The sequence below is a fragment of the Mustela erminea genome, chromosome 4 (genome assembly GCF_009829155.1).
Source record: "Mustela erminea isolate mMusErm1 chromosome 4, mMusErm1.Pri, whole genome shotgun sequence".
NCBI classification, from domain to species: domain Eukaryota; kingdom Metazoa; phylum Chordata; class Mammalia; order Carnivora; family Mustelidae; genus Mustela; species Mustela erminea.
In genome coordinates, this window is record NC_045617.1 from 73,352,942 (window position 1) to 73,380,042 (window position 27,101).

At 37.8% G+C, this 27,101-nt stretch overlaps 1 protein-coding gene across 5 annotated transcripts in view; it reads left to right on the forward strand.

The window, feature by feature from the left end:
* SOGA3 (SOGA family member 3) overlaps positions 1–27,101 on the forward strand; it is a 47,254-nt gene that overhangs the window by 13,746 nt on the left and 6,407 nt on the right. For all 5 annotated transcript variants that reach the window (XM_032339580.1, XM_032339579.1, XM_032339582.1 and 2 more), the window contains one exon: positions 24,475–24,546. In XM_032339580.1, coding sequence (XP_032195471.1) covers positions 24,475–24,546 — 72 coding nt within the window. The remainder of the gene's footprint in view (positions 1–24,474; positions 24,547–27,101) is intronic.

Here is a 27,101-nt window from a genome sequence, read left to right on the forward strand (position 1 = left end):
TATGGAGGCAATGTCAAGCTTTAGAGGAGGCCTTCGGAGCAACCATGAAGAAAATTAATCCTAGTACAGGAAAATGTTCACAATTTATAAACAGACAACCGGTAGATGGCTCACATGACAACCGGTGGATGGCTGAACCTTCATAACCACTGTCAGTTCTTATCTACCCAGTCTATAAATTAAGAATGACACTTTTGGAGAAAAGAACATCTAGACATTTTGTCATTAGCTGTGAATTTGAGTGAGGTTTATTAGAAAGTTCACATGTCATGGCATCTAGAAACTGACTTTGAGCAAATAACTTGAAATGTATTGTCTTTATTCATAAATGTAGAAGTTAAACTAAATACTCTCCAAGTTTCCATAAAAATGTCATTTTCTACTTTATTATTCATCTCTATTGTCCATGAAAGTTTTATTTATAGTCAAGCATGCCAGTCTGTTTCACTACTATCATTTTTATTATTGTAATTATTTTTTCCCTTATTCAATCAACAGATATTTATTGAATACTATTTGTTGCCTACTGTAATATGGGCATATAGACACCCCGCCCTCAGAGCATACAAAGACACAGATGTCAGGGTGTTGTGTTAAACTCAGAGTTTGTCCTAAATGAGTGAAGTCATCAGCTAAACATCCAAAAATTTTAATTTTGTTATTATTGAAATGATATGACTTCTGAGATTTTCTGAAGTTTCAAGTCTTTATGTTTCCAAGAGTATAATAAAAATCTCTTTGAGGTCACTAGGCTTTTGTGTGTGTGTGACAGAGAAAAACCTCACATAGAACTGACCCACGTTAAACAACCAGTCTTTTCCTTAAGGGACTCTGTTGGGTGTAACTGTGACCCAGCTAGTCCCTGTGATGCCTTTAGGTTTTGGGACGATAATTTGTAACATTATTCTCTCCCACTCCCCTCTACCCTTGACTTCCTGAGAAGGGCCCGCTTTTAGTGGTGCAAGAAATAGCATCTCTCTGCCTCAACATCTTCCTCACAGCTAAAAACCAAAAAGTTTGATCTGATTTAGCAAAGTTTGTTTGATTTAGCAAACATTTTATTGAGTATGTATATATATATTATATATATTTATTTATATATAATATATAAATATACATATTTATATATATTTATTTATATATATTTTATATATAGTGTATATAAGAAGGTAACAGTTAGTGTAACCATGAGGGTAGTCCCTGACTTCAAGTTAATTACTTTCTGATAGAAAAGACAGCCTTGTGGGGCACCTGGGTGGCTCAGTGGGTTAAGCCTCTGCCTTCGGCTCAGGTCATGATCCCAGGGTCCTGGGATCGAGCCCCACATAGGGCTCTCTGCTCAGTGGGGAGCCTGCTTCCTCCTCTCTCTCTCTGCCTACCTCTCTGACTACTTGTGATCTCTGTCAAATAAATAAATAAATAAAATCTTTAGGAAAAAAAAAGAAAAGACAACCTTGTAGAAGTTGCACTTTGACAATATTTACACATGTGTGTTACTATACTGAATGCTTTGATGTTCATTACCTCAGAATGGAAAATTTACAAGGATGAGGCTGACACCGGTTTTGATCACTGTAGTACCCTTAACATCCAGGTCAGTGCCTGGCATTCAATCAATTATACCATATTCTTCTGTAATATAATAGCAACCATTATTCCATACTTAATTTGTATATTATCTTTTTTCCACACTAGACAATAAACCCTCTGGGAGTAAGAACCTAATCGTGTCTTACTCAGCATCATGCCCACAACAATCAGAAATTGTTGACACAAAGCCTACAAAGAATAAATAATTTTGAGTGAGAGAATATGTGGAAAGTAGGAGAGGTATTTCAGGCCCTGTTTTGTAGAAAGAACAAGAAATAGTATTCAGAAACAGGACTCTTTCCATGGGGCCTAGTATAATACAAACAAGATAGGAGGAAATCCAGGCTCACCCTGCTTCCAGAATTAGAGATCTCTTGAGACTTTGCTATCTCCTAGAAACTTCTAGTCCTCTACCTTGTTTCTTTCAAACCCGTTATTCCCCAGAAACAAGTCTTTCCTGGAATAAGGTCTCATAGTCTTGGGATGGGAAATGAGAACAAGAGCTCAAAAACAAGAAGAAAACCCTGACACCCTACATGTCAGTTCTGTGTTTGACTTCTATATCCTTTGGTGAGACAATGCGGAATGCAGGTTTAGAGAACGAGAGAAGACTGCAGACTGCAGATTTTGTCACTCCCAAAGACTATCCAGCTATTTGCTTTAAATCTCTGATGTTTGAGAGAGTCAGCTCAGCAGTTAATTTGCCTGGACAGACAAGGGAAATTACCCCAGGGCTGCCGCTGCTCAGTGGCTACAAGCACTGAGTGCTAATTATAAACCAATCTCTGTGCCAGATACTTCATGTATAATGATGTTGTTAATAGTTTCATTTTAGGGGCACCTGGGTGGCTCAAATCAGTTGAGCATCCAACTCTTGGTTTCAGCTCAGGTCATGATTTCACGGGTCATGGGATCAAGCTCTGCCTCTGATTCTGTGCTCAGCGGGGAGTCTGCTGGAGATTTTCTGCCTCCACTCCTTTCCCCATTCTCTCTCTCAGATAAATAAATCTTTTTTTAAAAGTAGTTTCATTTTAGAGGTCAACACTCAAGGCTTAGCAAAGTTAATATCACTTGTAAGCCGGCAGGGTCCACACTGGTCCCCCTCCCTCCAAGCCCATAGTCTCCACTGGCCAATGCTACCCAGCCACACTGTTGGGTCACAGAGTGCCCCTTCCACAAGCACCTCTATCTTCTTCCAGACCCACAAGTGACCTGCCATCTTTAGGGATCTTAATTCTCTTAGAATCTCCTAAGTTCGGCACCTCTAGCACACATTTAGAAAACGCAGTAAGAAATATTGAGAGAATACTTCCAAGGTGTCCAAAGGAAAATTATGTTTTCTCTCACAGAAGGGAAACCCTTACAGGAAAAAAGAAAAAGAAAAGAAAAGACTAGAAAAGAAAAGGGAAGGGAAGGGAGAAGAAAGAAAAAGAGAGAGAAAGAAAGAAAGGAAGGAAGAAAGGAAGGAAGGAAGGAAGGAAGGAAGGAAGAAACTGGGAACAGAGGGCTAAACAACATGTTTTCAAGTCTGTTGATACCATCTCTTCTTTTTACAGATTTCATACCTGTGTTATTTTAGATAACTCACTAATAGACTTAATTGCCTCTTAAAGGAAAATAGCTGTTTTCCCTCTTCAATCTATTCTCAGGGACAACAGAAGAGAATATATGTGGCATGCCTTATAAGCCCTAAGTTGGTGTAGACATCAGATGCTCTTGTCATTATCACATAGTTTTAGATTCGCTTATTAAGACTTAACTCTTAGAAAGAATGTTTGAGTCCATGAGAGTGAAATTTTAGATGTAGCCAGGACTCCAACTCTTCTACACAGGCTTTGAAACACTTCTGCTTTCTCTTTCCCCATGAGTGTCTATGACCGTGAAGTTCTTCTTTATAGGTCCCTTCACTATAAAGCCATTCTAACTTCATCCACATGTCCCGTTCCCTCTTCCATGAGGCATGTTATTAGACCCGACCACTTCACCATCCAGCACTTCACCTTGGCAGAGGTTTGAAGGGACATGCAGACATTGCAGCTAGATTGTCTTTCCCCTTCCCCAACAGCGCTGACCGCTGATTTGTCTGGGTGAATGTCTCTCCTACCTCTGCTGCTCTATAAATATTTTTCTTAAAGAGAAACATCTCAGCAGAGAGAGAAGGGCTATTGTATTCAAGTACAAGACAGTTTAGATTGTTTTGTGCCTTTTAATGACTCCAAAGATCTGTGCTCTCCGAATTTAGGCACCATATTTCCATTTAATTCACAGAAAGACTGTTATATATACAAAAACTGTAAATGCTTTTAAATGCTTGGGCAAGAGAAAGAGGTGTTTAGGAAGATGTGATTGCTATCAGAAGAGCTCATCTTTAGCTCTTAAATTAGAATTTACTCGATTCCTTTGTTTTCCAATACTTGTGTTACATCTGAGTAAATATAATGAGCAATTTCACCGTATATTAAGAAGACTTTTCTAAATTGAAAATTCAGTTATATCTTGAAGATTTTAGACTTCATTGCATTTTAATGGAAATACAATCACTTATTTGATGTCTCCATTCTAATTCCATTTTTACATTTCAGGGTCAGTTAAACTGATCTTTATCCAGATGGTAAATGACATTTGAAGATGACATTTAAAGATGTCATTTAACTTCTCTCCTGACATTTTCCATTTTATACTTGTATATTTCACTTAATGGAGCCATTTATATTCAGTGTGATTCAACTCAGAGGTGCTTAAAATTAAAAATTCAAAGTATTCTATACTCATCTGCTGGCTAGTTCAGTTATTTCCAATTTGTCTAGCCAATTAATCATGGTGGTAAGTGGTTAATAAAATTAACTACATTATTTTTTCTTTCCTTCACAAAATAAATGTTCTTACCATTATGTTGGCCAGGAACCTTGAATAATAGCAGAAATAATTAGACAGCCTAATTGATTATTGTATTCAAGGGCATAATGAGTGACTTATATGTTGGTATGTAATTGTATCTACTGCCTCCTTGCATATGGAAGAAAAGATTTTCATAGAACTTGATCAAATGATAACCATCTGTCTGTATTTAGGAGGGTCTGTTTTATGGAAAGTATTGTTTTTTGAGGATAAAATACAGCTATCAGATTCACTTCTTTTAGAGGTATGGCTACATTTAAAATAGAATAAATATGTTCTGCAATTTGGAAGGTAATTACTCTATTTTTAATTCTACTAGTATTGACTTTAAGGGTTTTTTCAGTAATACATTTATGATTCTCAATTTTTCTAATCATCAAATTCAAGAATAAAACAAGGAATTAAGAATTCTTTCTTGGATTACTGTTTGGTCTTTGTTAATTTAACATAGGATTATAAACAAAGATTTTTACTCTTACTTACTGTTATAGTATTAGTTTCGATTTAAAGAATATCTTTTGCTTCATATGTAATTCAAATAATATACTTCCAGTTTCAATGCTTACACTATCAGTGATTTTGAACCACAACTGCATTTTTGAAACCTCAGTTTTAAATAATCTTTAATTTGATTAGATAATGATCTTGACTTTCTTTTTTACAGGAAAAATTTGTAGATGTTCTATTTCTTGACCTTTGTATTTTTGAAAATAGCATGTGGCTGACTTCACATAGAAATGGCAGAATGGCATTAGCAAGTGAAATTTTTTTCTTTTCACATTATATATTCTGTTCCATTATCTTCTGGCATTTGTTTTTCAGTGGAGAAATATGAGATTGGCCTGATTTTGATTCCTTTGTAGGTCAGATTATATTCTCTCTACATAGTTATGGATATTTTTCTTTACCCTTTGTATCAATCATGGTCCTCTGGTAGCAAAGGAAAGTCACCTAGATAGATCATATATTTACGATTACTCACAGTGGTTGGGCAGGATTCAGAGAACATACTCTTGGTTTGGGCTGGTTCAGGCAGTCAGAGAAGACTGGCAACCCTCCCTACCTTAGATATAAAGATGCTGCTGAGGAAATGGTGTTCCTGGGACTGTGGAGGACGGTCCACCGAGGGGGAACTGTCATCTGAATGTATCTTAGCTACTGCTCAGATACGGTGTTGAAAAAGTGAGGGAGTCCTGAGCGTTGCTGGAGTGGGGAGGGGTGGAGGATGGGGTAACTGGGTGATGGGCATTAAGGAGGGCATGTATACAATGAGCACTGGGTATTGTATAAGCTGGTGGATCACAGACCTGTACCTCTGAAACCAGTAATACATTATATGTTAATTCAAAAAAGAAATTAAAAAAAGAAAAGAACAGTTAAAAGAAAAGAAAAGAGAAAAAGTGAGGGAGTGAGGAGAAGTGCCTTAGACTCTCCTCCCGTCCCTCAGCGTTTCTGCCAGTGACTTCCATTGGCCAAACCCAACTAGAAGGCGCCTGGCAGGAAAGGTAGCATCGGTAAAAAAGTATGCAGAGGTAAGCCTCCTGAAACACAGAGTAGGACAGAGAAGGGGCAAGAATGAGTCTGCATAACTAAGGAGAAAAACCACTTCAAAAATATCATCAGGACATATCTAGGCGGTGGTCTTTGTTTATATGTACAAAAATGTAGATCTGAAAATGAATACTTATTTGTTAATTATCTCAAAGAAGCTTTCTTGGGTATAGGCTTGACAACCACACACGCTTTATTTTCTTCACTTCGCGCCCCTACTACTTCTCATCCTTTCACCTTTTTTTTTTTTTTTTTTTTTTGGTCCTTTTCACCTCTGTCCTTGGACAAATTCTCAAGTTTTTTCTCAGTATCTATTGAGTTAATTTTCTGCTGTGTCAGTTGTGGTCTTTGAAGACTCCAGTGCAAAATTTAATTCTTATATTAAATTCAAGGTTACATGTGCAAATACATACATGTATTCTTTTTAAAAACATTTTATTTATTTATTTGAGATAGAGCATGGGGGCGGGGTGGTTGCAGAGCAGTGTCGGGGAGAGGGAGAGGGAGAAGCAGGCTTTCCACTGAACAGGGAGTCTGGGAGCCAGATATGGGACTTGACCCCAGGATGCTGGGATCATGGCTTAAGCCAAAGGCAGATGCTTAACCAACAAAGCTACCCAGGGACTCCCTTATTCTTGCACTGAAGTTTAGTGTCCTCTGAGTTTTCTTATTTCCAACAGGTTCCTAGTCTTCAGATCTTAATCTTGTCTATGACCTTCTATTTTTAGTTCATAGAGGCCATGTTCATTATCTCATTAAGAACACTGTATTTTGGGGCACCTGGGTGTCTCAGTCATTAAGCGTCTGCCTTCCGCTCAGGTCATGATCCCAGGGTCCTGAGATCAAGTCCTGCATCGAGCCCCTGCTCCCTCTCCCACTCCCTCTGCTTGTGTTCCCTCTCTTGCTGTGTCTCTGTCAAATAAATAAAATCTTTAAAAAAAAAGAAAACAATATTTTTAAAGCTGCCTTCTGTTTTCCAGAGTACTTTTCAAACATAGATTTTTGTTTTTTCCCTTTCTATTTTGCTGAATACATTTTTCTTAGTTTACCCGATACATTTTATTGTATACAGATTTATTGGGGTATAATTTACATACCATGAATTTAAGTTCAGTTTAATGACTTTTAGTAAGTGTACAGAGTTGTGCAACCTTCCCCACAATACAATTTTATAAACTTTATTTATCATGCTCCCTTGTAGTCACCTCCTATTCTCACTTTTAACCCCAGTCAAGCACTAATCTCTTTTCTAAATCTATAACTTTATATTTTCTGACTATGTCATACAATTATAATCGTACAATTTTTGGCCTTTTGCATCTGGCTTCTTTCACTGAGACTAATGTTTTTTATCAGTACTTCATTCCTTTTTATTTGCAAATAAAATTTGATTATGTGTGTATATATATATGTAAAAAAGTATATATATATACACACACACGTATGTAGCTATATTTATATATCACATTTTAATTTATCCATTCTTCAGTTGATGTGTATAACTTTTTCCCATTTTTATGAATAATGCCTCTATGAACATTCACATGTAAGTTTTTGTATGGACCTATGTTTTGATTTCTTTTGGGTAGATATCTAGAAGAAATTTATGGGTATATGATGAATTTATATTTGACTTTTTAAAGAAATTGCCAAATTGTTTTCCAAAGTGGCGGTACCATTTTTTTTTTTTTAATTGGTAAGGTACCACTTGATTGTCGCCGTCGTCTTCTTCCCTTCTCCTCCTCCTCCTCCTCCTCCTCCTCCTCCTCCTCCTCCTCCTCCTTCTTCTTCAGTAGGCTCCATCCCCAGTGTGATGCCTAACACTGGGCTTAAAATCACAACCCTGAGATCGAGACCTTATCTTAGATCAAGAGTCAGACACTTAACTGACAGAGCGGCCCTGGGAGCCCCTGCTCCATTTTACATTCTACCAGCAAAGGAGGGTTCAATTTAACAACATCTTTGCCAACCCTTATTGCTTATCTTTTTTGGTATAGTTGTCCTATTGAGCATTAAGCAGTATGTGATTGTGGCTTAAATTTGTGTTTCCCTAATAATGTTGAGCATCTTTTCCTGTGCTTTTTTTCATTCACTTTCTTCTTTTGTGTAATATCTATTCAATTTTTTTTCACTTAAATTGGACTATTTGTCTACTTATTTCTGGGTTCTAATTTAAACTCTATTTACTCCGAGGGTTCCTGGGTTGCTTAGTTCGTTTAGCGTCCAACTCTTGATCTCAGGGTGGTGAGTTCAAGCCCTACATTGTGCTTAAACTCTTAAAAAAAAAATCTAAATTATATATATTCTGGATATACTTTTTTTTTATTAGATGTATGATTTGTAATGTTTTCTGTGTTGCTTGCCTTTCACTTTCTTTATGATGTCCTCTGTAATGCAAAAGTTTTTTATTTTGATGAAGTCCAATTTATGAATTTTTTTTTATCACATATGCTTTTGGTGTCACTTCTAAGAAATCTCTGCTTAACCTACAGGAAAATCACTCCACTATTTTTCTAAGAGTTTTACAAGTTTTAGCGATTACATTCAGGCCTATAATCTATTTTGAGTTAACTTTTGTGTATGTTGGAAGTTAGGCATCTAAATTTATCTTTTTGCATATAGATCTCCAATGGTCCCAGCACCATTTCTTTAAAAGACTATCCTTTCCCCACTGAAATGCCTTTATCCATTGTACTTCTATTTCTTTTTCTACTTTTTTTCTTAAAAAAAAAAATACCATTGAATGTCAAACTTTCCTTTTAAATTCAGTGTTGTCTCAAGACACACTCACTGTGTAACTAGTTCGTAGTCCCTCTAACTGCTTGCTTTCAGATCCAAAGCTATCTCACAACTTGATACACACAGGTCCAATCCAACGTTTGATGGCCAGTAGATATTTATCTAGTTCTGGGCTATTTGGAAGGAATATGAGAAAGTCTACTATGGCAGCATTCGGGCATGCTGACTATGGGGAAAAGTTGAATCTTAGAAAAATGTTCTTTTCTTTATCAGTAGTGTGTGAAAACCAACAAACCCCAATTTGGGTGTTCCCAAGGCTTTTCTGCCTGTGGTTCTACCCAGGAAGCCCTGGATTGTAAAAGAGCCTATCTCATGATTCATTGCACAATTAATCATCTAGCTCCTTTCCTGCTTGGCTCCTACTTGTATTGGAGAATTGTAGTTCTGATAACCTGAGAGCTGCTGATTGCAAATCAGCCAGACCCTTTCTCCAGATACATGATAAAACAGTATCTGTGCAATATTTATGCATGTATTAGAGAGAGAAGGTAGGGCTGGGACATAGAAGTGTTGGCTGCCCAAGTGGTTTGCTTTTTGATAACTTTATTGAGGCACATTTTGCTCGTCATATACTTAACCCTTTCCACCTATACACTTCAGTGATCTCTGAGTAAATTTTCCATGGCAGGCAATTACTACAATAAATTAATTTTAGAACATTTTCATTACCTTATAAGATCCCTCATGCCTACTTACTGTTAATCCCCATTTCTTCCCTCCTTCTTGCTACTCCAGGCAACCACTAATCTACTTCTTCTACCTATTGATTTGCCTTTTCTGGACATTTCATGTAAGTGGAATCATACAGTATGTGTCTATTATGTCTAGCTTCTTTCACCTAACATAGTGTTTTTGAGGCTCATCCATGTCATGTCATATATCAGTAGTTCATTCCTTCTTTTTAAAATTGCTCAATAGTATAGTATTGTATGGATACCATATTTTATTTATCCATATTTATCCATTCACCAGTAGATGCACATTTGGGTTGTTCCCAATTTTGAGCTATTAGGAATAATGCTTCTATTATATTCTTCTATATGTATTCTATTTTATATCTAATAATGCTTCTAGAATATTCTTGTGTACATCCTTATGTGAATGTAGGTTTTCATTCCTCTTGGGTATTTACCTAAAAGTGGAATTGCTGAGTCATATGGTAAATTTGTGTTTAACATTTTAAGAATTAGGGGTGTTTGGTTTTGTTTGGTCTGTGTTTCCATTTCTGCTGTTTCAGACAGTAAAGATTATGTATAAGATACATTATGTTTCTTCATTGAATTCCATTGATACTGCTATTAAGGGAAATTTTTCTTGATTCTGGAAAATGCTTGACTGTTAACTTTAGTTTCCAGTGTTACTGCATCTATATTTGTATCTTTGCCTTCAAGCGTATTTAAATAGGGAGAAAGTGATAGCTCCATATTTTATTAGCCCCATATTCTATTTGACTAACAATGTAAATGGCAATTTTTCTTTAAAATATAATACCTTAGGAAATGAACCTGATTCATCTGTGACTACTTTCCATAACTTCCTTAATATATGGAATATTTTATTTTTATACCACTTGTATCTCAAGCTCTTATATTCATGTGTGTATTTCCATCAGGTACTTATTTATTATTTATAAAGGCATTACTATATGCATAGCTGTTAAGTTGCTCTCGTGTCTAAAAAAGATGTGTGTACACATGTGTATATTCTTGAGCATTATACCAAAGGACTAAGCAAATTCATTTACCCTAGAAAATGGTACTTATTTTTGTTCAAATTAGAATTTCAGAAATTTAATGATTGTCCATTTATTCCAAAATTACTTAGAAATGGACTGACTCATTTGGTCAAATACAATACACTTCCAAAGGACATTACAATACCTCTTAATATGAAGTAAAATCAGATTGTAAGGGTTCAATAAACGTGTTCTCTAATGATATCTGTAATAGATTTCAGGTTATGTGTTTGATCTATAGACAGAAGTTACAGAGATTCTGTTTGGCCTTGTGTTTTAGAATTCACTGAGCAGTTTTTACAATATGCTGAAATGCCTTCCAGGACCAAGCACACATATGTATATATACATGCATGCTCCAAGACATATATACAAATATTCACATATACACCCAGACATGTGCACAGACTCATACTCATTTGTTCAGTGAATGGGAACGTACATGTACAAATAAAACATACTCCATGGATGTGTTATTTCTTTTTAAAAGCTTGGGTTCAGTTCTTTGCCATTTTAAATATACTATGTAATTTTTTTAATTAAACCAATTCCTATGGAGGGCACATATTGTGTGGAGCACTGGGTGTGGTGCATAAACGTGAATTTGGGAACACTGAAAAAAATTAAATTAAATAAATTAAATAAAAATTAAAAATTTAATTAATTAATTAAGTGATATCAATTTGAAGGAAAAAAAAACAATTACTTCTTCCCCAACTTTCTCTATTTATAAAAACGGAAAAGAGCCAGTTCCTCAGGAATAGTTATTACTGAAATTAACCATGGAAACAGATTTTTTTCCAATCCATTTAAGATTTGCAGAGAAAATATTCTATAATCATTCTTTATTCATGATTTTTACTTACTTGGTATATGATAGAGACTGCAAGATTGTGAATGTCCTGGTTTATTCATCAATGTTTTCATAAATTTGTTACAGCAAGTTAACTCAGTCTTCCTTCTTATGTCATTTGTTTCAAGTAATTTCAATTATGTCTCTAGTAAACACCTATTATACACTAAAGAATGTCTAAGCAAAAACAAAAAAACAAAACAAAGCAAAAACTGAGCAGAAACCTCCTTAGCAGCAATCAAGAAAGATACAGGCAAAGACAGAACAAAAAATCAAAATGATGCCAACATAAGAGAGTGCTAAAAACCCCACACTAATAAGATGAAATTTAATATGAATAAATGTGATGTCCTATGATGTGATTTTTTAAAATGTACACAAATACATTTTGTGTTTATACAGAATATATACAGAAATATATTCATAGCTATTTACACAAAAAGAGGCTTAGGGAGTTTAGTTGACCCAAAGCTAGATATGAGACCATGTCATATAATAAATGCTTATAAAACTGGGGAGTGTGGATGTATACATATATCCTGAAGAAGAAGAAATTGCCATATGTGTATATATATGTATATATGGGCTGAAGAAGAAAATATTTGACATGTGATTGCTCTCTTCCAATGTTTGGAGGGATTTAATATAGAAGAAAAGATAGACTTTTTTAAAAAAGATTTTATTTGTTTGACAGAGAGAGAGGGAACACAAGCTGGGGGAGTAGAAGTGGGAAAAGCAGGCTCCCTGCTCAGTGGGGAGCCTGATATGGGACTCCATCCCAGGATGCTGGGATCATGACCTGAGCTGAAGGCAGAAGCTTCACAACTGAGCCACCCAGGCACCCAGAAGATAAGATAGATTTATTATTTGAATCACTTTAATTTTTTTTTTAAGTAGTCTCCGTGCCCAGCATGGGGCCCAACACAGGGCTTAAACTCACGACTCTGAGATCAAGATCCTATCTGAGATCAAGAGTTGGACACCCAACTGTCTGAACCACTCAAGTGCCCCACTGTGAGTCATTTTTAACTTTAAGTGGATTCGGGATCAAAATACAGACATTTTATCCATTAGAGCCATGTGTAAAGGGATTGGCTTGCCTGCCTCATGTGGGAACAAGCTTCTGGAAAAGCACCGGCAGAGACTAGGTAGTATACAAAGGATTCCTGTAGGGTGCTGAATGGAAGATTGGTTTTCTTAGCACCTTCCACATACGTGACCTTAGCAGTCCAGGGCAGAGTTTGAACATTTTACTGTCACTAGGGGCCAACCGATTATATAAATGAAGGAACTTCTTTGTGTAAGACTGATGGGGCAAACTCAATATTGTATGTCTCAATATTTAGTTCCAACCCAAGGATGTCATGCCATAATCAGGACCTAACGTTACCAGGTCTTCCCATTTTTCAAGTGAAGCTGGAAATCTTGATTTTTAGAATGTAAATTGTCCACATTTTAAAAATTGGCAACAATTCCAAAAATGTTAAAACACAACTATGGGCTTTTTAACCTAGTCTAGGAATTATTCCAGGAACTAACAAGTACTCCTTTTCAGTACATTTCAGAAATGACTGAGTACTCTGACCTTTAAAATTTTATCACAGAATATCTTAAATGTATGTATAATTGTATAAAGAATCATTTTAAAGTACCTAAATACTCACCCCTCAGGATCCTGGCACGCCAATGGTATTTTAAGCGTATTTCTTCCAAGATTCTGAACTTAGTACAAAAACTTCTGTATTAATAAGGTAGAAGCTTGTTGAGACACAATATAAAAAAGACCGGACAAATCATCATTTCAGTTTATAAATGCTGGCTGCAGTATATTTTTTCCTACTTTAGTTCGGCGTAGAAAAAGGCCATAAGGCACTGCTATCGCTGTTCAGCCATAATTTTCTAAATGCATTTTAGTTGCTAAATGCAATGGCACCTAGAATTCAGTTCATTAACTAGAGCAAATTAGAAGGGAATAGAAAGCTCTGTATTTGCTCATGAAATTCATAGCATAGTGAGGATATATTTATTGCAGATAAAGGGTCTAAGGCATAAAATAATTTTTTTTAAAGATTTTATTTATTTATTTGACAGACCGAGATCATAAGTAGGCAGAGAGGCAGGCAGAAAGAGAGAGCAGAAGCAGGCTCCCTGCTCAGCAGAAAGCTGGATGTGGAGCTAGATCCCAGGACCCTGGGATCATGACCTGAGCCGAAGGCAGAGTCTTTAACCCACTGAGCCACCCAGGTGCCCCCATAAAATAATTTTTAACAATTACTTCAAAATTCATTAACCAGGTTTTCAGACTTAAAGAATTAAGTCTAACTGAGAGAGCTTCCCCTTGCTTGTGTGAAACTTTCTGAGACATTTGCATGTTATTTGCATGACACAAATAACAGAGAAGCACTTACTATGTTGTCTTTGCTTTTTTAAAGCAAGATGGTCTTACTTTGGGATCCATTTATTATCAGTAGTTTGGAAAACCCACTAAAAACCTATACACTACTCCAAAAGAGGGTTTCTACAATAACATGAGAATTTCTTGTATTAGAAACTCTCTTGCCAGTAACCTTGAGCGCCTTGAGGGTCCTGGAGTAGTTTGGAGAATACCGAGACTAATTCTCCCTGAGGATCTTGTTTTGATCGTATATGAAGCACACAATAGAAAGCAGGCAGTTACTCATTCCATGCCCAACTTGGGGCCTGAACTCATGACCCTGAGATTAATGGTTGAGTGCTCTCCCAACTAAGCCAGTCAGGTGCTCCATTTGGGTCCTAACTTTAAAGATAATTTATAACTTCACAGATAATTTATAAGACCCAACTGTTACAACTTCAACTCCAGCTTCCTCACTATGTCACTTCCTCTGGTCCTATACTATAACAACAACCCATTAATAAGAAGAGCCTCCATTTTCTTTTTCTCTTTCTTTTTTCTCTCTCTGATATCCCATGGTCTTTAAGATCTCTTAAATTTTCTGGGGTGAAGTTGAATATTTTGCTGTTCAAGTTTTTGGCTTACCTGAATTTCACTGTACTAATCATGGAAAGTGAGTTCCAGCATAAAAACACTTAATGCACTATTAGCAAGCTGTTCTCCGTGCTGTCCTTTTCCAAAGGTGGGTCTTCTTAACTAACGATCAGTAGAAATTTGAAAAATCTAATCCTACGTTACAGTTGAGGATTTTCTGGGTACAGCTTCCTTTAAATTCTTTATGTTTCACTTCTGAAATATAAGTAGAAAGTCATAAAATTAAAGTTATTTTTATTCCTCTGCCTGGGAAATTCACAGAAACAAAAGGACAATTGAAATTTGATAAACTAAAGGTGGCACTGACATATAAATAAGAAACCTATATCTAGGGAAACACTGTAAATGTGTATACATCACTTCTTCCTGAAAATGAAGAATAAAAGCTAAGTTCGGGTGTGTTAACTTCAAAAATGTGCTGAGCCAGACCCTGTAATAATCCTGACTGTTAGGATGAACTTTATTAGCTCTTAACTCATATCACACCTTTGGTGCTAACTGAACACCTACTTTTATTAAAAGAAACATCTGCAATCTGAAACTGGAAGGTGAGCCTTTATAATAATTTATTTAAAGCTCAGTTTTATTAAAAAATATTTTATGGAATCAAAATATTGACAAAGGCAGGAGAAAAATAGGAACAAGGAAAAGACATTGAACTTTATTTTTTTCTTATGTTTGAGAACCCCCTTTAACTCTTTTTCTTGATCTTTTACATGAGTCTTTCGCTTTTCTGGAATTTTGAATAGGAGATTTTTTTCCCCATAAATATCAACTGGGGTTTTTTCAATTCCAATGATGATAAATATTTGGTAAATGTATCAGCTTTAGCTGTGTAACAAACCATCCCACAATTTAATGGCTTAAAACAATAATTATCTATTTACTTAATTCTTTGGTCCTCTATATGAATTATTTTGGTCTTAATTGAGTCCCTGCATTTATTTTTGGTCAGTAACAGCTGACAATCAAGTCTCTGTATCTGGAAGTTTGCTGGCTATTGTCTAGGACAATGGGAGTAACTAGGCCATGTGACTCTTTCTACCTAGCAGGCTATCCTAGACTTGTCATATGAGGCAGCCTGTGTCCAAGAGAGAGTGAGCACAAGTGTGCCAGATCCTTGAGGGTAGTGTCAGAACTAGCATGTCACCTCTGCTACCACACTTTACTCCTACCACATTTTATTGTTGAAAGCAAGTCAAAGGGCCAGCCCTGTTTGAAGAGGCACAGAAATAGACTGTGCCTCTTAATGGGGCATATTGCAAATGGCCTACCTATTGGGAGGGGGAAAATACAACCAGTTTTGTGAAGAATCTCACTGTGGAAAGACTTAATCACTAAAAAAAGGAAGGAAGAATGTTGAGGGTAGAGCAAAGGTCCCTATTTGGAGCACGCTTGGCATGTTTGAGGAACCACAGGGATGTCTGTGACACGAGCACAAGGAAAGCGAGGGTGCATGTGGTGACAGATGAGGCACAAGAGCTTGTTGGAGATGGGGGGTGGCAGACTAGTCAGGCAGGAGAGCAGTGGTTCTCAGAGTACATTGTGCTCACCCTGCAAATTCTGAAACAAATGCCTGGGCCTAACCCCAGAATCTGTTTTAATTGGTCTGGGTTGAAGCCTGATGCAATCTTTAGAAGACATTACCAGGATAAATGCAGTGTGTGATCAAGGTCTCCTAGGCCTTCGTAAAGTGTGGCTCTGATTCTGAATGAGACAACCAGCTGTGGGACGATTTTGCACAGAATGGCATGAGCTGATTATCCTAGCCTGCCTCCTTCACCCTCATTCCCTTTGGCCCCCCAAGATCATGTCTTTATATAAAACTTGGGATCCTGCTTCCCTCTTTTAAGGGAGAGAGTGGAGAATGGTCATGAGGAAGATCTCTGGGTGCCAGCCCCTGCTCTGGGACTCTCTCTGGTAGGTGTCAAGGATACCATAGGAGGGAAGGAGGAAGACTTCTAGAACCTCTCCTGTTTCCCTTCAAAATGGGTTGAAGCCTGTCTTAGTCCATTCGAGCCACTATAACAAAACACATACTGGGTAGCTTATAAATTTCTTATAACAGAAATTTATTTCTCACAGTTCCTGGAGCCTAGAAGTCTGAGATCAGACTTGTGCCCTTGTGGTCAGGTGAGGACCCTCTTTCAGGCTGCAGACTTGTATCCTCGCTAGGCAGAAAGGGCTGGGGAGCGCTCTAGGTCTCTTTTGGTAAGGGCACTCATCCCATCCTGAGAGTTCCACCCTTATGACCTAAGCACCTCCCAGAGACCCTACCTCCAAATACCATCATCACATTGACCATGAGGATTTCAACCTATGAATACAGAGGGTGAGGTGGGACAGAAATGTTCAGACTGCAGCAGAGCCAGAGCCAGAGTTCCTGCGTCTCGGTTTTCCTCCAGTCTTCCACTGGAAATCCCCATGCCTCTTTCCCAACATTGCTGGAAATTTAGAGGATGAATGTGGGTGTGTATGTCACTGCTGGTGAGCCCCATGTTGAAAATAGCAAAAACATATTGCTTGTGTGTAATGTATGTAAACTAGGGCCCCAAGCCCAGGCAGCAGTGGTGTGACAGCGTAGAGGAGAACATGCTCAGGGATAATCCTGCCCTGTATGTTTCTTCCTTTGGTGTAACACTGTAATGTAATTATTCAGAACAAGAATGCTGAAGCTGGATAAATTAGACCCTGATTCTAACACTTATTAGCTGAATGATTTATCCTTTGAGTGCTTCAGATAACTGGTGTCAACCTCCTAAGTCTGTTGTAAGATCAAATGAGTAGTTACATGTTAAAAGATTAGAAATGTGCGTGACGCACAGTGAGTGCTCAGTAAATCCTAGATATGAATACAGCTATAGTTTCCTTCTTGATTTCATCACTGTACAAATGGGTCTCTTCAATTTTAGCAAAAATATAGGAAGCTTTCATACATATCGTGTCTTTCAGTACCATTTTAGACAGGTTTTTCTCTATTGTTTAATTGCTAAAAACATAAAGATGCTACATATTAAGAAGTAGACCAGATTTCAGTTGAGAGGGGGGAAAAGGCAGTCTCAAAGTATTTTTAGAACATGAACAATCCATTTTCTATCATTGCTGTGCAAGCATATGTTTTTTCGGAAAAACCTTCTAATTCCTGGCCTTCCTATGGATGAAAAAGATTAGCAGCCTCCTTGGGACTAGTTGAGCCTGGGAAAGAAAAGAATTAAGATGTGGACAAGACAATGCTTCCAACACTTTTATCTAGAGAGCCATTTGAAAAGCCTACTTTGAAAACGAAGATGAAAATGTGAGATTTAGTTCTGGTATCCCAAACAGCTTTCCTGAACTCCTGCCTGAATTCTTCCCTGGATTTCATGCGTGGAGGTGGAACAGGATGATAGGGTGGGAGTTGCTGAGGGAATTTACACTCACAAGAAAGAGACTGGACTTATGGGGCGCCTCAGTTGTTCTGTCATTTAGGCATCTGCCTTGGCCTCAGGTCATGATCCCGGGATCCCAGGATGGAGCCCCACATTGGTCTCTCCACTCAGCGGGGAGTCTTACTTTTCCCTCTCTCTTTCCTTCTCTCAAATGAATAAAATCTTGAAGAAAAAAGAGAGAGAGAGAGAGACAGTGGACTTATATTAGTTCTCCAACTTTCTCTACCCAAATGAGTCCTGTCTTTGTTTTATTAGAGTCAGAAAGTTAATAAAAGCTTACGGGAATATGAAAAGATGATTAAATATCTATCGAACATTTAAACGTGATACTTGAAGGTACTTGAGTTAGAAGCGCCTTACAGGCAGTTTACCTTTCTTCAAGGAGAAATCTTTTTTCAGAGCTTTGGGTTTGACACCTCATTTGAGTGATATTCAAATAAAAGTAAAATAGAAAATGCCTCTTAGGAAAGGATGGCCTGATTTCAGCCTTTCTCCGATATTAATTTAGAGGGCTCATTTTAACATTGCCCACAGGATAAAGTCTAAATTTCTCAGCTCCACAAGCTGACCTCAGTGCTTTATAAGTGTCTCCTTCTCCCTGAGCTCTGTAGTGTCTCTACCCCCATTACTTTTTTTTTTAAATTTTTTATTTCTTTGCAGTGTAACAGTATTCATTGTTTTTGCACCACACCCAGTGCTCCATGCAATCTGTGCCCTTTCTAATACTCACCACCTGGTTCCCCCAACCTCCCACCACCCCCGCCCCTTCAAAACCCTCAGGTTGTTTTTCAGAGTCCATAGTCTCTCATGGTTCACCTCCCCTTCCAATTTCCCTCAATTCCCTTCTCCTCTCTATCTCCCCTTGTCTTCCATGTTATTTGTTATGCTCCACAAATAAGTGAAACCATATGATAATCGACTCTTTCTGCTTGACTTATTTCACTCAGCATAATCTCTTCCAGTCCCGTCCATGTTGCTACAAAAGTTGGGTATTCATCCTTTCTGATGGAGGCATAATACTCCATAGTGTATATGGACCACATCTTCCTTATCCATTCGTCCGTTGAAGGGCATCTTGGTTCTTTCCACAGTTTGGCGACCATGGCCATTGCTGCTATAAACATTGGGGTACAGATGGCCCTTCTTTTCACTACAACTGTATCTTTGGGGTAAATACCCAGTAGTGCAATTGCAGGGTCATAGGGAAGCTCTATTTTTAATTTCTTGAGGAATCTCCACACTGCTTTCCAAAGTGGCTGCACCAACTTGCATTCCTACCAACAGTGTAAGAGGGTTCCCCTTTCTCCGCATCCTCTCCAACATATGTTGTTTCCTGTCTTGCTAATTTTGGCCATTCTAACTCGTGTAAGGTGGTATCTCAATGTGGTTTTAATTTGAATCTCCCTGATGGCTAGTGATGATGAACATTTTTTCATGTGTCTGATAGCCATTTGTATGTCTTCATTGGAGAAGTATCTGTTCATATCTTCTGCCCATTTTTTGATATTATTATCTGTTTTGTGTGTGTTGAGTTTGAGTTCCTTATAGATCCTGGATATCAACCTTTTGTCTGTACTGTCATTTATAAATATCTCCTCCCATTCCGTGGGTTGCCTCTTTGTTTCGTTGACTGTTTCCTTTGCTGTGCAGAAGCTTTTGATCTTGGTGAAGTCCCAAAAGTTCATTTTAGCTTTTGTTTCCTTTGCTTTTGGAGACATATCTTGAAAGAAGTTGCTGTGGCTGATATCCAAGAGGTTTATTGCCTATGTTCTCCTCTAGGATTCTGATGGATTCCTGTCTCACCTTGAGGTCTTTTATCAATTTCGAGTTTATCTTTGTGTACGGTGTAAGAGAGTGGTCGAGTTTCATTCTTCTACATATAGCTGTCCAGTTTTACCAGCACCATTTATTGAAGAGACTGTCTTTTTTCCACTGTGTATTTTTTCCTGTTTTGTCGAAGATTATTTGACCATAGAGTTGAGGGTCCATATCTGGGCTCTCTACTCTGTTCCACTGGTCTGTGTGTCTGTTTTTATGCCAGTACCATGCTGTCTTGGTGATCACAGCTTTGTAGTAAAGCTTGAAATCAGGTAACGTGATGCCACCAGTTTTATTTTTGTTTTTCAACATTTCCTTAGCGATTTGGGGGTCTCTTCTGATTCCATACAAATTTTAGGATTATTTGTTCCAGCTCTTTGAAAAATACGGGTGGAATTTTGATCGGAATGGCATTAAAAGTATAGATTGCTCTATACTTTTTAACATAGATTGCGCTATACATTTTAACAATGTTTATTCTTCCGATCCAAGAGCATGGAATGGTTTTCCATCTTTTTGTGTCTTTTTCAATTTCTTTCATGAGTGTTCTGTTGTTGACTGATGTTGTTGTCTGTTGCTCTTGCTAGGACTTCTAATACTATGTTGAACAAGAGTGGTGACAGTGGGCATCCTTTTCGTGTTCCTGATCTCAATGGGAAGGCTGCAAGCTTTTTCCCATTGAGGATGATATTTGCTGTGGGTCTTTCATAGATAGATTTTATGAAGTTCAGGAATGTGCCCTTTATCCCTATACTTTGAAGCATTTTAATCTGGAACGGATGCTGGATTTTGTCAAATGCTTTTTCTGCATCAATTGAGAGGACCATGTGGCTCTTCTCTCTTCTCTTATTGATTTGTTCTATCACATTGATTGTTTTGCAAATGTTGAACCATCCTTGTAACCCAGGGATGAATCCCACCTGGTCATGGTGGATAATGTTTTTAAATGTGTTGTTGGATCCTTTTTGCTAGGATCTTGTTGAGAATCTTAGTATCCATATTCATCAGTGATATTGGTCTGAAATTCTCCTTTTTGGTAGGGTCTTTGCCTGGTTTGGGGATCAGGGTAATGCTGGCTTCATAAAAAGAGTCTGGAAGTTTTCCTTCTGCTTCAATTTTTTGAAACAGCTTCAGGAGAATAGGTGTTATTTCTTCTTTGAAAGTTTGGTAGAATTCCCCAGGGAATCCGTCAGGTCCTGGGCTCTTGTTTTTGGGGAGGTTTTTGATCACTGCTTCAATCTCGTTACTAGATATTGGTCTATTCGGGTTGTCAATATCTTCCTGGTTCAATTTTGGGAGTTTATAGTTTTCTAGGAATGCAATCATTTCATCTGGGTTGCTTAGCTTATTGGCATATAACTGTTGGTAATAACTTCTGATAATTGTTTCTACTTCCTTGGTGTTAGTTGTGATCTCTCCCTTTTCATTCATAATTTTATGAATTTGGGCTTCTCTCTTTTCTTTTGGATTAGTGTGGCCAATGTTTTATCGATCTTATTGACTCCATTACTTCTTGTCTGAAGTCAGTCTGTAAGGGCACACCTATTCCCCTGAGTCCTTGCTTTTTCTTTTATTTGTTTTTACTTTTGTCGAAATTTTGTACAGCCTTCAAAGATCAGCCACCTCAGATGATTTCCTCTCATCTCTCAGGATCTGGAATCATAGTTGCCTCTTAGTCCTCCGAATCTTTTGTTTGTTCTTCATCCATTGCTCTTGGTTAATTCTGTCTACAGTTTTAGCTAATTATCTACATCCTCTTACCCACTGTAAACAGCTAGCTCTTTGGAGGGGAGGAGAGTAAGTCACATTTGTATAACCAGATAGTATAGTATCTATGGCAGAACTGAACAAATATTTATGGAATGAATGAAAAACAAAGGCCCACTGAAAAAAGCTCTCAGAATCTTAGAGCCTACTTTCCTTCATTTCCCTTGCATGATGTCCCTTTACCTTGTGGCCATTTGGACTTCTACTTTTGCATCTATGTATTTCTTCTATGACAATCTGATTATGGAAATTTTTTGCTTGCAACAATCTGATTCAGTATCCTTCGAGATCTGATTCATGCCAGCAGCATCATTTGCTCTCCTCAAATTTTGTTACAGACCTGCTGAATTGTGTCCCAGAAATGGTTTTTTTACATGGAAGGCTGTGTTTTTCCCTTTCCCCTCTTCTCTATCTTCAACTGGCTGACTCTTCATCTACCAGATTCAACGTAAGATGTTACTTCTTTCTGGAAATTTTCCCTAGCTCCCCATACCATCTCCAGTTCCAGACTGGCTTAAGGCTTTCTCCTTTATGACCTAGTATATAAAGATAAAAAATACTTGGGTCAAAACCTGATCCTGCTACTTACTTAACTGTAATTTTAGACCAGCCCTTCTCAAACTTTATCATACATCAGAATCACCTGAAGAGCTTGTTAAATCTAAGTGGTGTTTTAAGGGTGCCTGGGTGTGACTCAGATGACTACATGTCTTCCTTTTGGGCTTCCAGCTCAGCAGAGAGTCTGCTTCTCCCTCTCCCTCTGCCTCTCCTCTCTGCTCATGCTCTCTCTCTCCGTCTCTCTCTCTCAAATGAATAAATAAAATATTTTAAGAATTAATTGAGATAATATATGTAAAGTGTTAGAGATGAATTAGTGTTCAATCATTGCCAGTTACTATTGTTTTTACATTATCATTGCTTTCATCACAGTTTTAAATTGCTGACTGAATAGACCCTTTGTCTAGTAAATTAGGAAACTCATAATGAGCAGTGACTCTGCTGGTTTTATTATTACTGTATCACAGGTGCCATATAAAGTACGTTAGTTAGCAGTAAATGAACATATAATAAAATACACTGAAAATAAAAGCATTCAGTAAATATTTAATAAAATGAATTTGGCTGCTTCTTTGTAGCTTCTAAACAGACTGTTTCGGGATTCCCTAGTTCAGGTTGCTATTTTGGGGGGTTTTCTTGGGACTGCTTTTGTTGATTGGTTCCCAAACCACTTTTGGTTATGGCAAAGCAGTCCTCACAGCCTTTGTTTCTAAGATTATACAAGCAACATAGAGAACATCTTTACTTCTGTGGAGAAGTAGAAATAAATAAGCCCACGGGCCATTCATTTGGCTCTAGTCTGAGTTTCATACTGAATGAAAGCAGTTGCAACAATGTATTTCCCTGCCTTCTGGACCTGACCATATGCCTGCATTTAACATGGGATATGGGTTAGAAATTAACATGGGGAAAATGCAGTGCGGAGTTCTTTGCAGATCTATGAAGCCTCCGTTCCTGCTTTTACATTCAGTCTACACCCCCATCTTCCTCTTTGACCGCAGAACCTCGTATTTTCTGAATATAGTCATATTGAATATGTTTCGTTAGTTCAGTAAATATTTTTTTCCAATAGCTGCCCTGTGCCAAGTACTATTCTGATGGTGGTAATACCATAGTAGGACAAAGCACTGCTTCACAGAACCTAAAGCCTGGCATTTCCCAGCTTGTATGATAATTGTTTGCTTCTCTGTCTCCCACGGTATATTGTGAGCTTCCTGATGATGTCGCACAGTTTAATTGATATTTGGATATTACATTCAATATGAGGTATGTGGTAGGTATTCATCCATATGGATTAGTATTCATACAGAGAGACGCTCTGTATTATTTTGCTTACAAAGTATTGTTTGTCAGGGCACCTGGCTCAGTTGGTTAAGCAGCTGCCTTCGGCTTAGGTCATGATCCTGGAGTCCTGGGATCGAGTCTCACATCGGGCTCCCTGCTCAGTAGGATGTCTGCTTCTCCCTCTGACTTCTCCCTTCTCATGCTCTCTCTCCTCATGCTCTCTCTCTCAAATAAATAAATAAAATAAAAATAAATCTTAAAAAAAAAAAAGTGTTGTTTGTCTGAATTTCAATTAGGGCCAACCAGTACATAACAATCCAGATTTCTAGCTTCTCTAGAAAAAGCCCACATTTCTGTATGACACCAATAAGCTGCAGCTAATTCCCTCTCAGCCCATTCCTTAGATAGAGCCTGTCCTCTCCAGTTCACCGTAACAATTCCCTACTGTATTACATCATATGCATGTGTAGGGGCATTGTATTTGTCTGCAGAGATGTGTGGTGAGGAAAGAGCAAAATTCTTCAAATTCTCCATAAATCCCCTGAAAGTTTGTCTTTACAAGCTTATGAAAACCTGCCTTCAGGGGTGCCTGGGTGGCTCAGTGGGTTAAAGCCTCTGCCTTCGGCTCAGGTCATGATCCCAGTATCCTGGGATCGAGCTCCACACCCAGCTTTCTGCTCAGCGGGGAGCCTGCTTCCTCCTCTCTCTCTGCCTGCCTCTCCACCTACTTGTGATCTCTGTCAAATAAATAAATAAAATATTAAAAAAAAGAAAAAACCTGCCTTCAACTGGAAATACCCTATTCCTTTTTGTTCTTTGGTGAGAGGAATGCTAACAAGGGTTTGCGTTTGTTTGGAATAGGTGGTATATTGGGTCATCGGTCTAAATTTTATCCAAGTTGTTTTCTGCAGTTTCACAGTGGGTTTCCTTAAATTATTTAGATGGTTTCCACTTACTCATCTACTGAGAAGTGTATCCCAGTCCTAGGTAAAAATACATGAAATTTCATCTGGTTTGGATTTTTTTTTTTTTCTTCTGGATGATGATTGAACTAACACAATTTATTTGGTTTGGTTTTGTCATATGACAGTACACACTTTAGAGACCATAAAATGGAGTTAAAATGATAGTTTACCAAACTAAATATGTTTGTGCTTTGTTTCAGCTATCCTTAAAAAGAAGAGGAAGCAAAGATCTGCCAAAATCTGAAAAAAAGACTCAACAGACTCCCACAGAGGTATGTGGAAATAAAACTCGTGTATCAAACACTTCTAAATGTATATAAGAATAAGCTACATCTATAAGTGGACATAGTAGCCAGATATACTCATGTAAAAAAAAAATTTTTTTTAATTATGCCTCTCCATTCTGTAGCTGTAGATAGAGGCAGTATAAAGCTCTCAGTGTCTTTGCTTATAAAGCTAACACTAACAAACCTATTATTGCTTAAAATGTTCTTAGTACCTTAGGTGTTGCTATGTTTGACAACTGTACGCACTGTGCTAATCATCTTCATTCATAATTAATAAGGTCAAGAGAATGGCTGTTCCTATAGCATCAGGAGTAAGTAGAGAAAGGAATGTTGTAGGAAGGGGTGGGAGAAGCTTGTGATGAGAAGGCCGTAGAAGAAGTAATTCTCTATGCCAGTGATTGGGGAAGCAAAAGAAAGGAAATGAATAAAAATAAAACTTAAGGGATGTGCTAAGAGAAGCCTGGAGGTGCTGATAGATGTAATGGAGGAGATTTTAAAACAGAAGAGGAAGTATTTGGGGTCAGAAATGACATCATGGCTCTCCATAAAAATTGGCTACTTATTGACTTTTGCATGCATCAGTTGGAATCGCATATTACAGCATACATTTTTATATTCTTAAAATTTGTATTCTCATTAGATAATAATTTTAACTAAAGCGATATTGAAATATCTAAAATTTGGAAAAGTTGATCTCAATTTTTTTAAAAACACAACTTATTAAATTTATTTTAAAAGATTTATTTATTTATTCATTTTAGAGAGAGAGCATACAAATGGGGAGAGGGGCAGAGGGAAAGAATCTTAACTAGCCTCCCAGCTGAACACGGAGCTGAGTGCAGGGCTCCATCCCACAACCCAGGAGATCATGCCCCGAGCTGAAACCAAGAGTCAGATGACTCAACTGACTGAGCCACCCAGGCGTCTCATAAAACACAGCATCTTGAATGTTTATCTTCCCTTTTCTTCTCTCTCTCTGCTCTGTTCTTGGTTAACATTTTTCCTGGTCCTGGCACAGGATATCAAGAAGGGTCAGCAGTTCCATAGTCCCAAAGAGTCTCAGAGCCAGAGCCTTACTCCATTTTGTATCTTTCTCGTTGTGTTACTAAGTTCAAAGATGCTCTGTCACTGTAGCTGTCTCACTCTGCCTTTGCCATGACTGTAGCCACCTTCTCTACATATTGTGCTATGGGTCATCTCCCTTGTTACCGTCAGTTCTCTTCTCCACCTCACTGATGGAGAAGGGGCTATATTCTCCCTGTTCTAAAATTTAATGTCAGCTTTAATCAGCAGTTTATTTCTTCTAAAAACACATTTGGCCTATTTTTTTACTTCCTATGTTAAAGTTTACTTATTTCTGCAACAATACTCTCTTATCCAGGAACATCTAAGAGTTTGTTTGTAGCTCCCTCAATGCGCATGTGGGCACCTTTCTGTAAAAGACATCCACACCTTTCATGGGTTTCCCAGTGGGACCTGGGACCTTACAACAATCAAGAAACACTGCGGTCTACCCGTTTTTATTTTGTGGCCCAAACACCTGGGAAATTTTAAGTGCGCTGTTGTGGCCATTAAAGTCCCTGCTAGTGTTTCCAGTTCATTTATTTTCAGAGATTATTACCTGTAGTTTTTCAAAAACCACCCCAGTGGATTGAGCAGGACTGTCTTGGATGGGAGATCTCAATTATAAAATAGTCCACAGATGATTCTATTACTCAGTCAAGGTTGAGGACCATCGATTCTTAGATTACTGCCAGCCTCCCATTCTACTGTTTACATATTCATCTCCCATACTTGGCCAGGGTGGATTGTCATCATGGGTCATGTTATGCAGCTTTGACTTGTCAGTGTCTAGTGTCTGATACTACAACGTGTTCAGTATGCGCTTTTGAATAGTCTCGTGTCTCCTTTATCTAGATTGAGCCAAAAGAAATTGCCAACATGCTGTGATTTTGACCTATGCAAATGACAATTCCATATGGCTCAACCTACTATTATTTGTATGGCTTCATACTTCATTTTTATTTGCTTCACCTTCTTCGATGTATGATTTACTCGTTCCTTCAGCACCACAGTGACTTTATGTACTGAGAAATGGTATCACACACAGTTAAGGGCAGTGACATGCCAGCTGTATGGCCTTAGATGACTTACTTATTCTTTCTATGCCTTTGTTTCTTCATCTGTAAAAGGGGATCATAATAAAGAGTGGTACGAGTTAAATGAGTTTAATCCATGCAATTCATTAGGAATGTTATTTAGCATCTAGTAGTGGCTCAGTCAAAGCTGGGGTCAACTCAGCCCAGGTGGCCGCTCATCGTCCTAATGCTCCCCTTCTTCACATGTCATTCATATCTTCTTAAGAGTGAGTCTTTACACAAAAATAAGAGACCACTTGCTTCACATGTCAAAGCACTGTAATGTTACTTGCCTAGCATTAACTGTGGACAATAGGAGCAAGCAGGTACTGCCCAGACACTGTCAACCAGGCACTTCCCATACCATCTCGGATTTAATGTTTTCAGCATTTATACACAGTA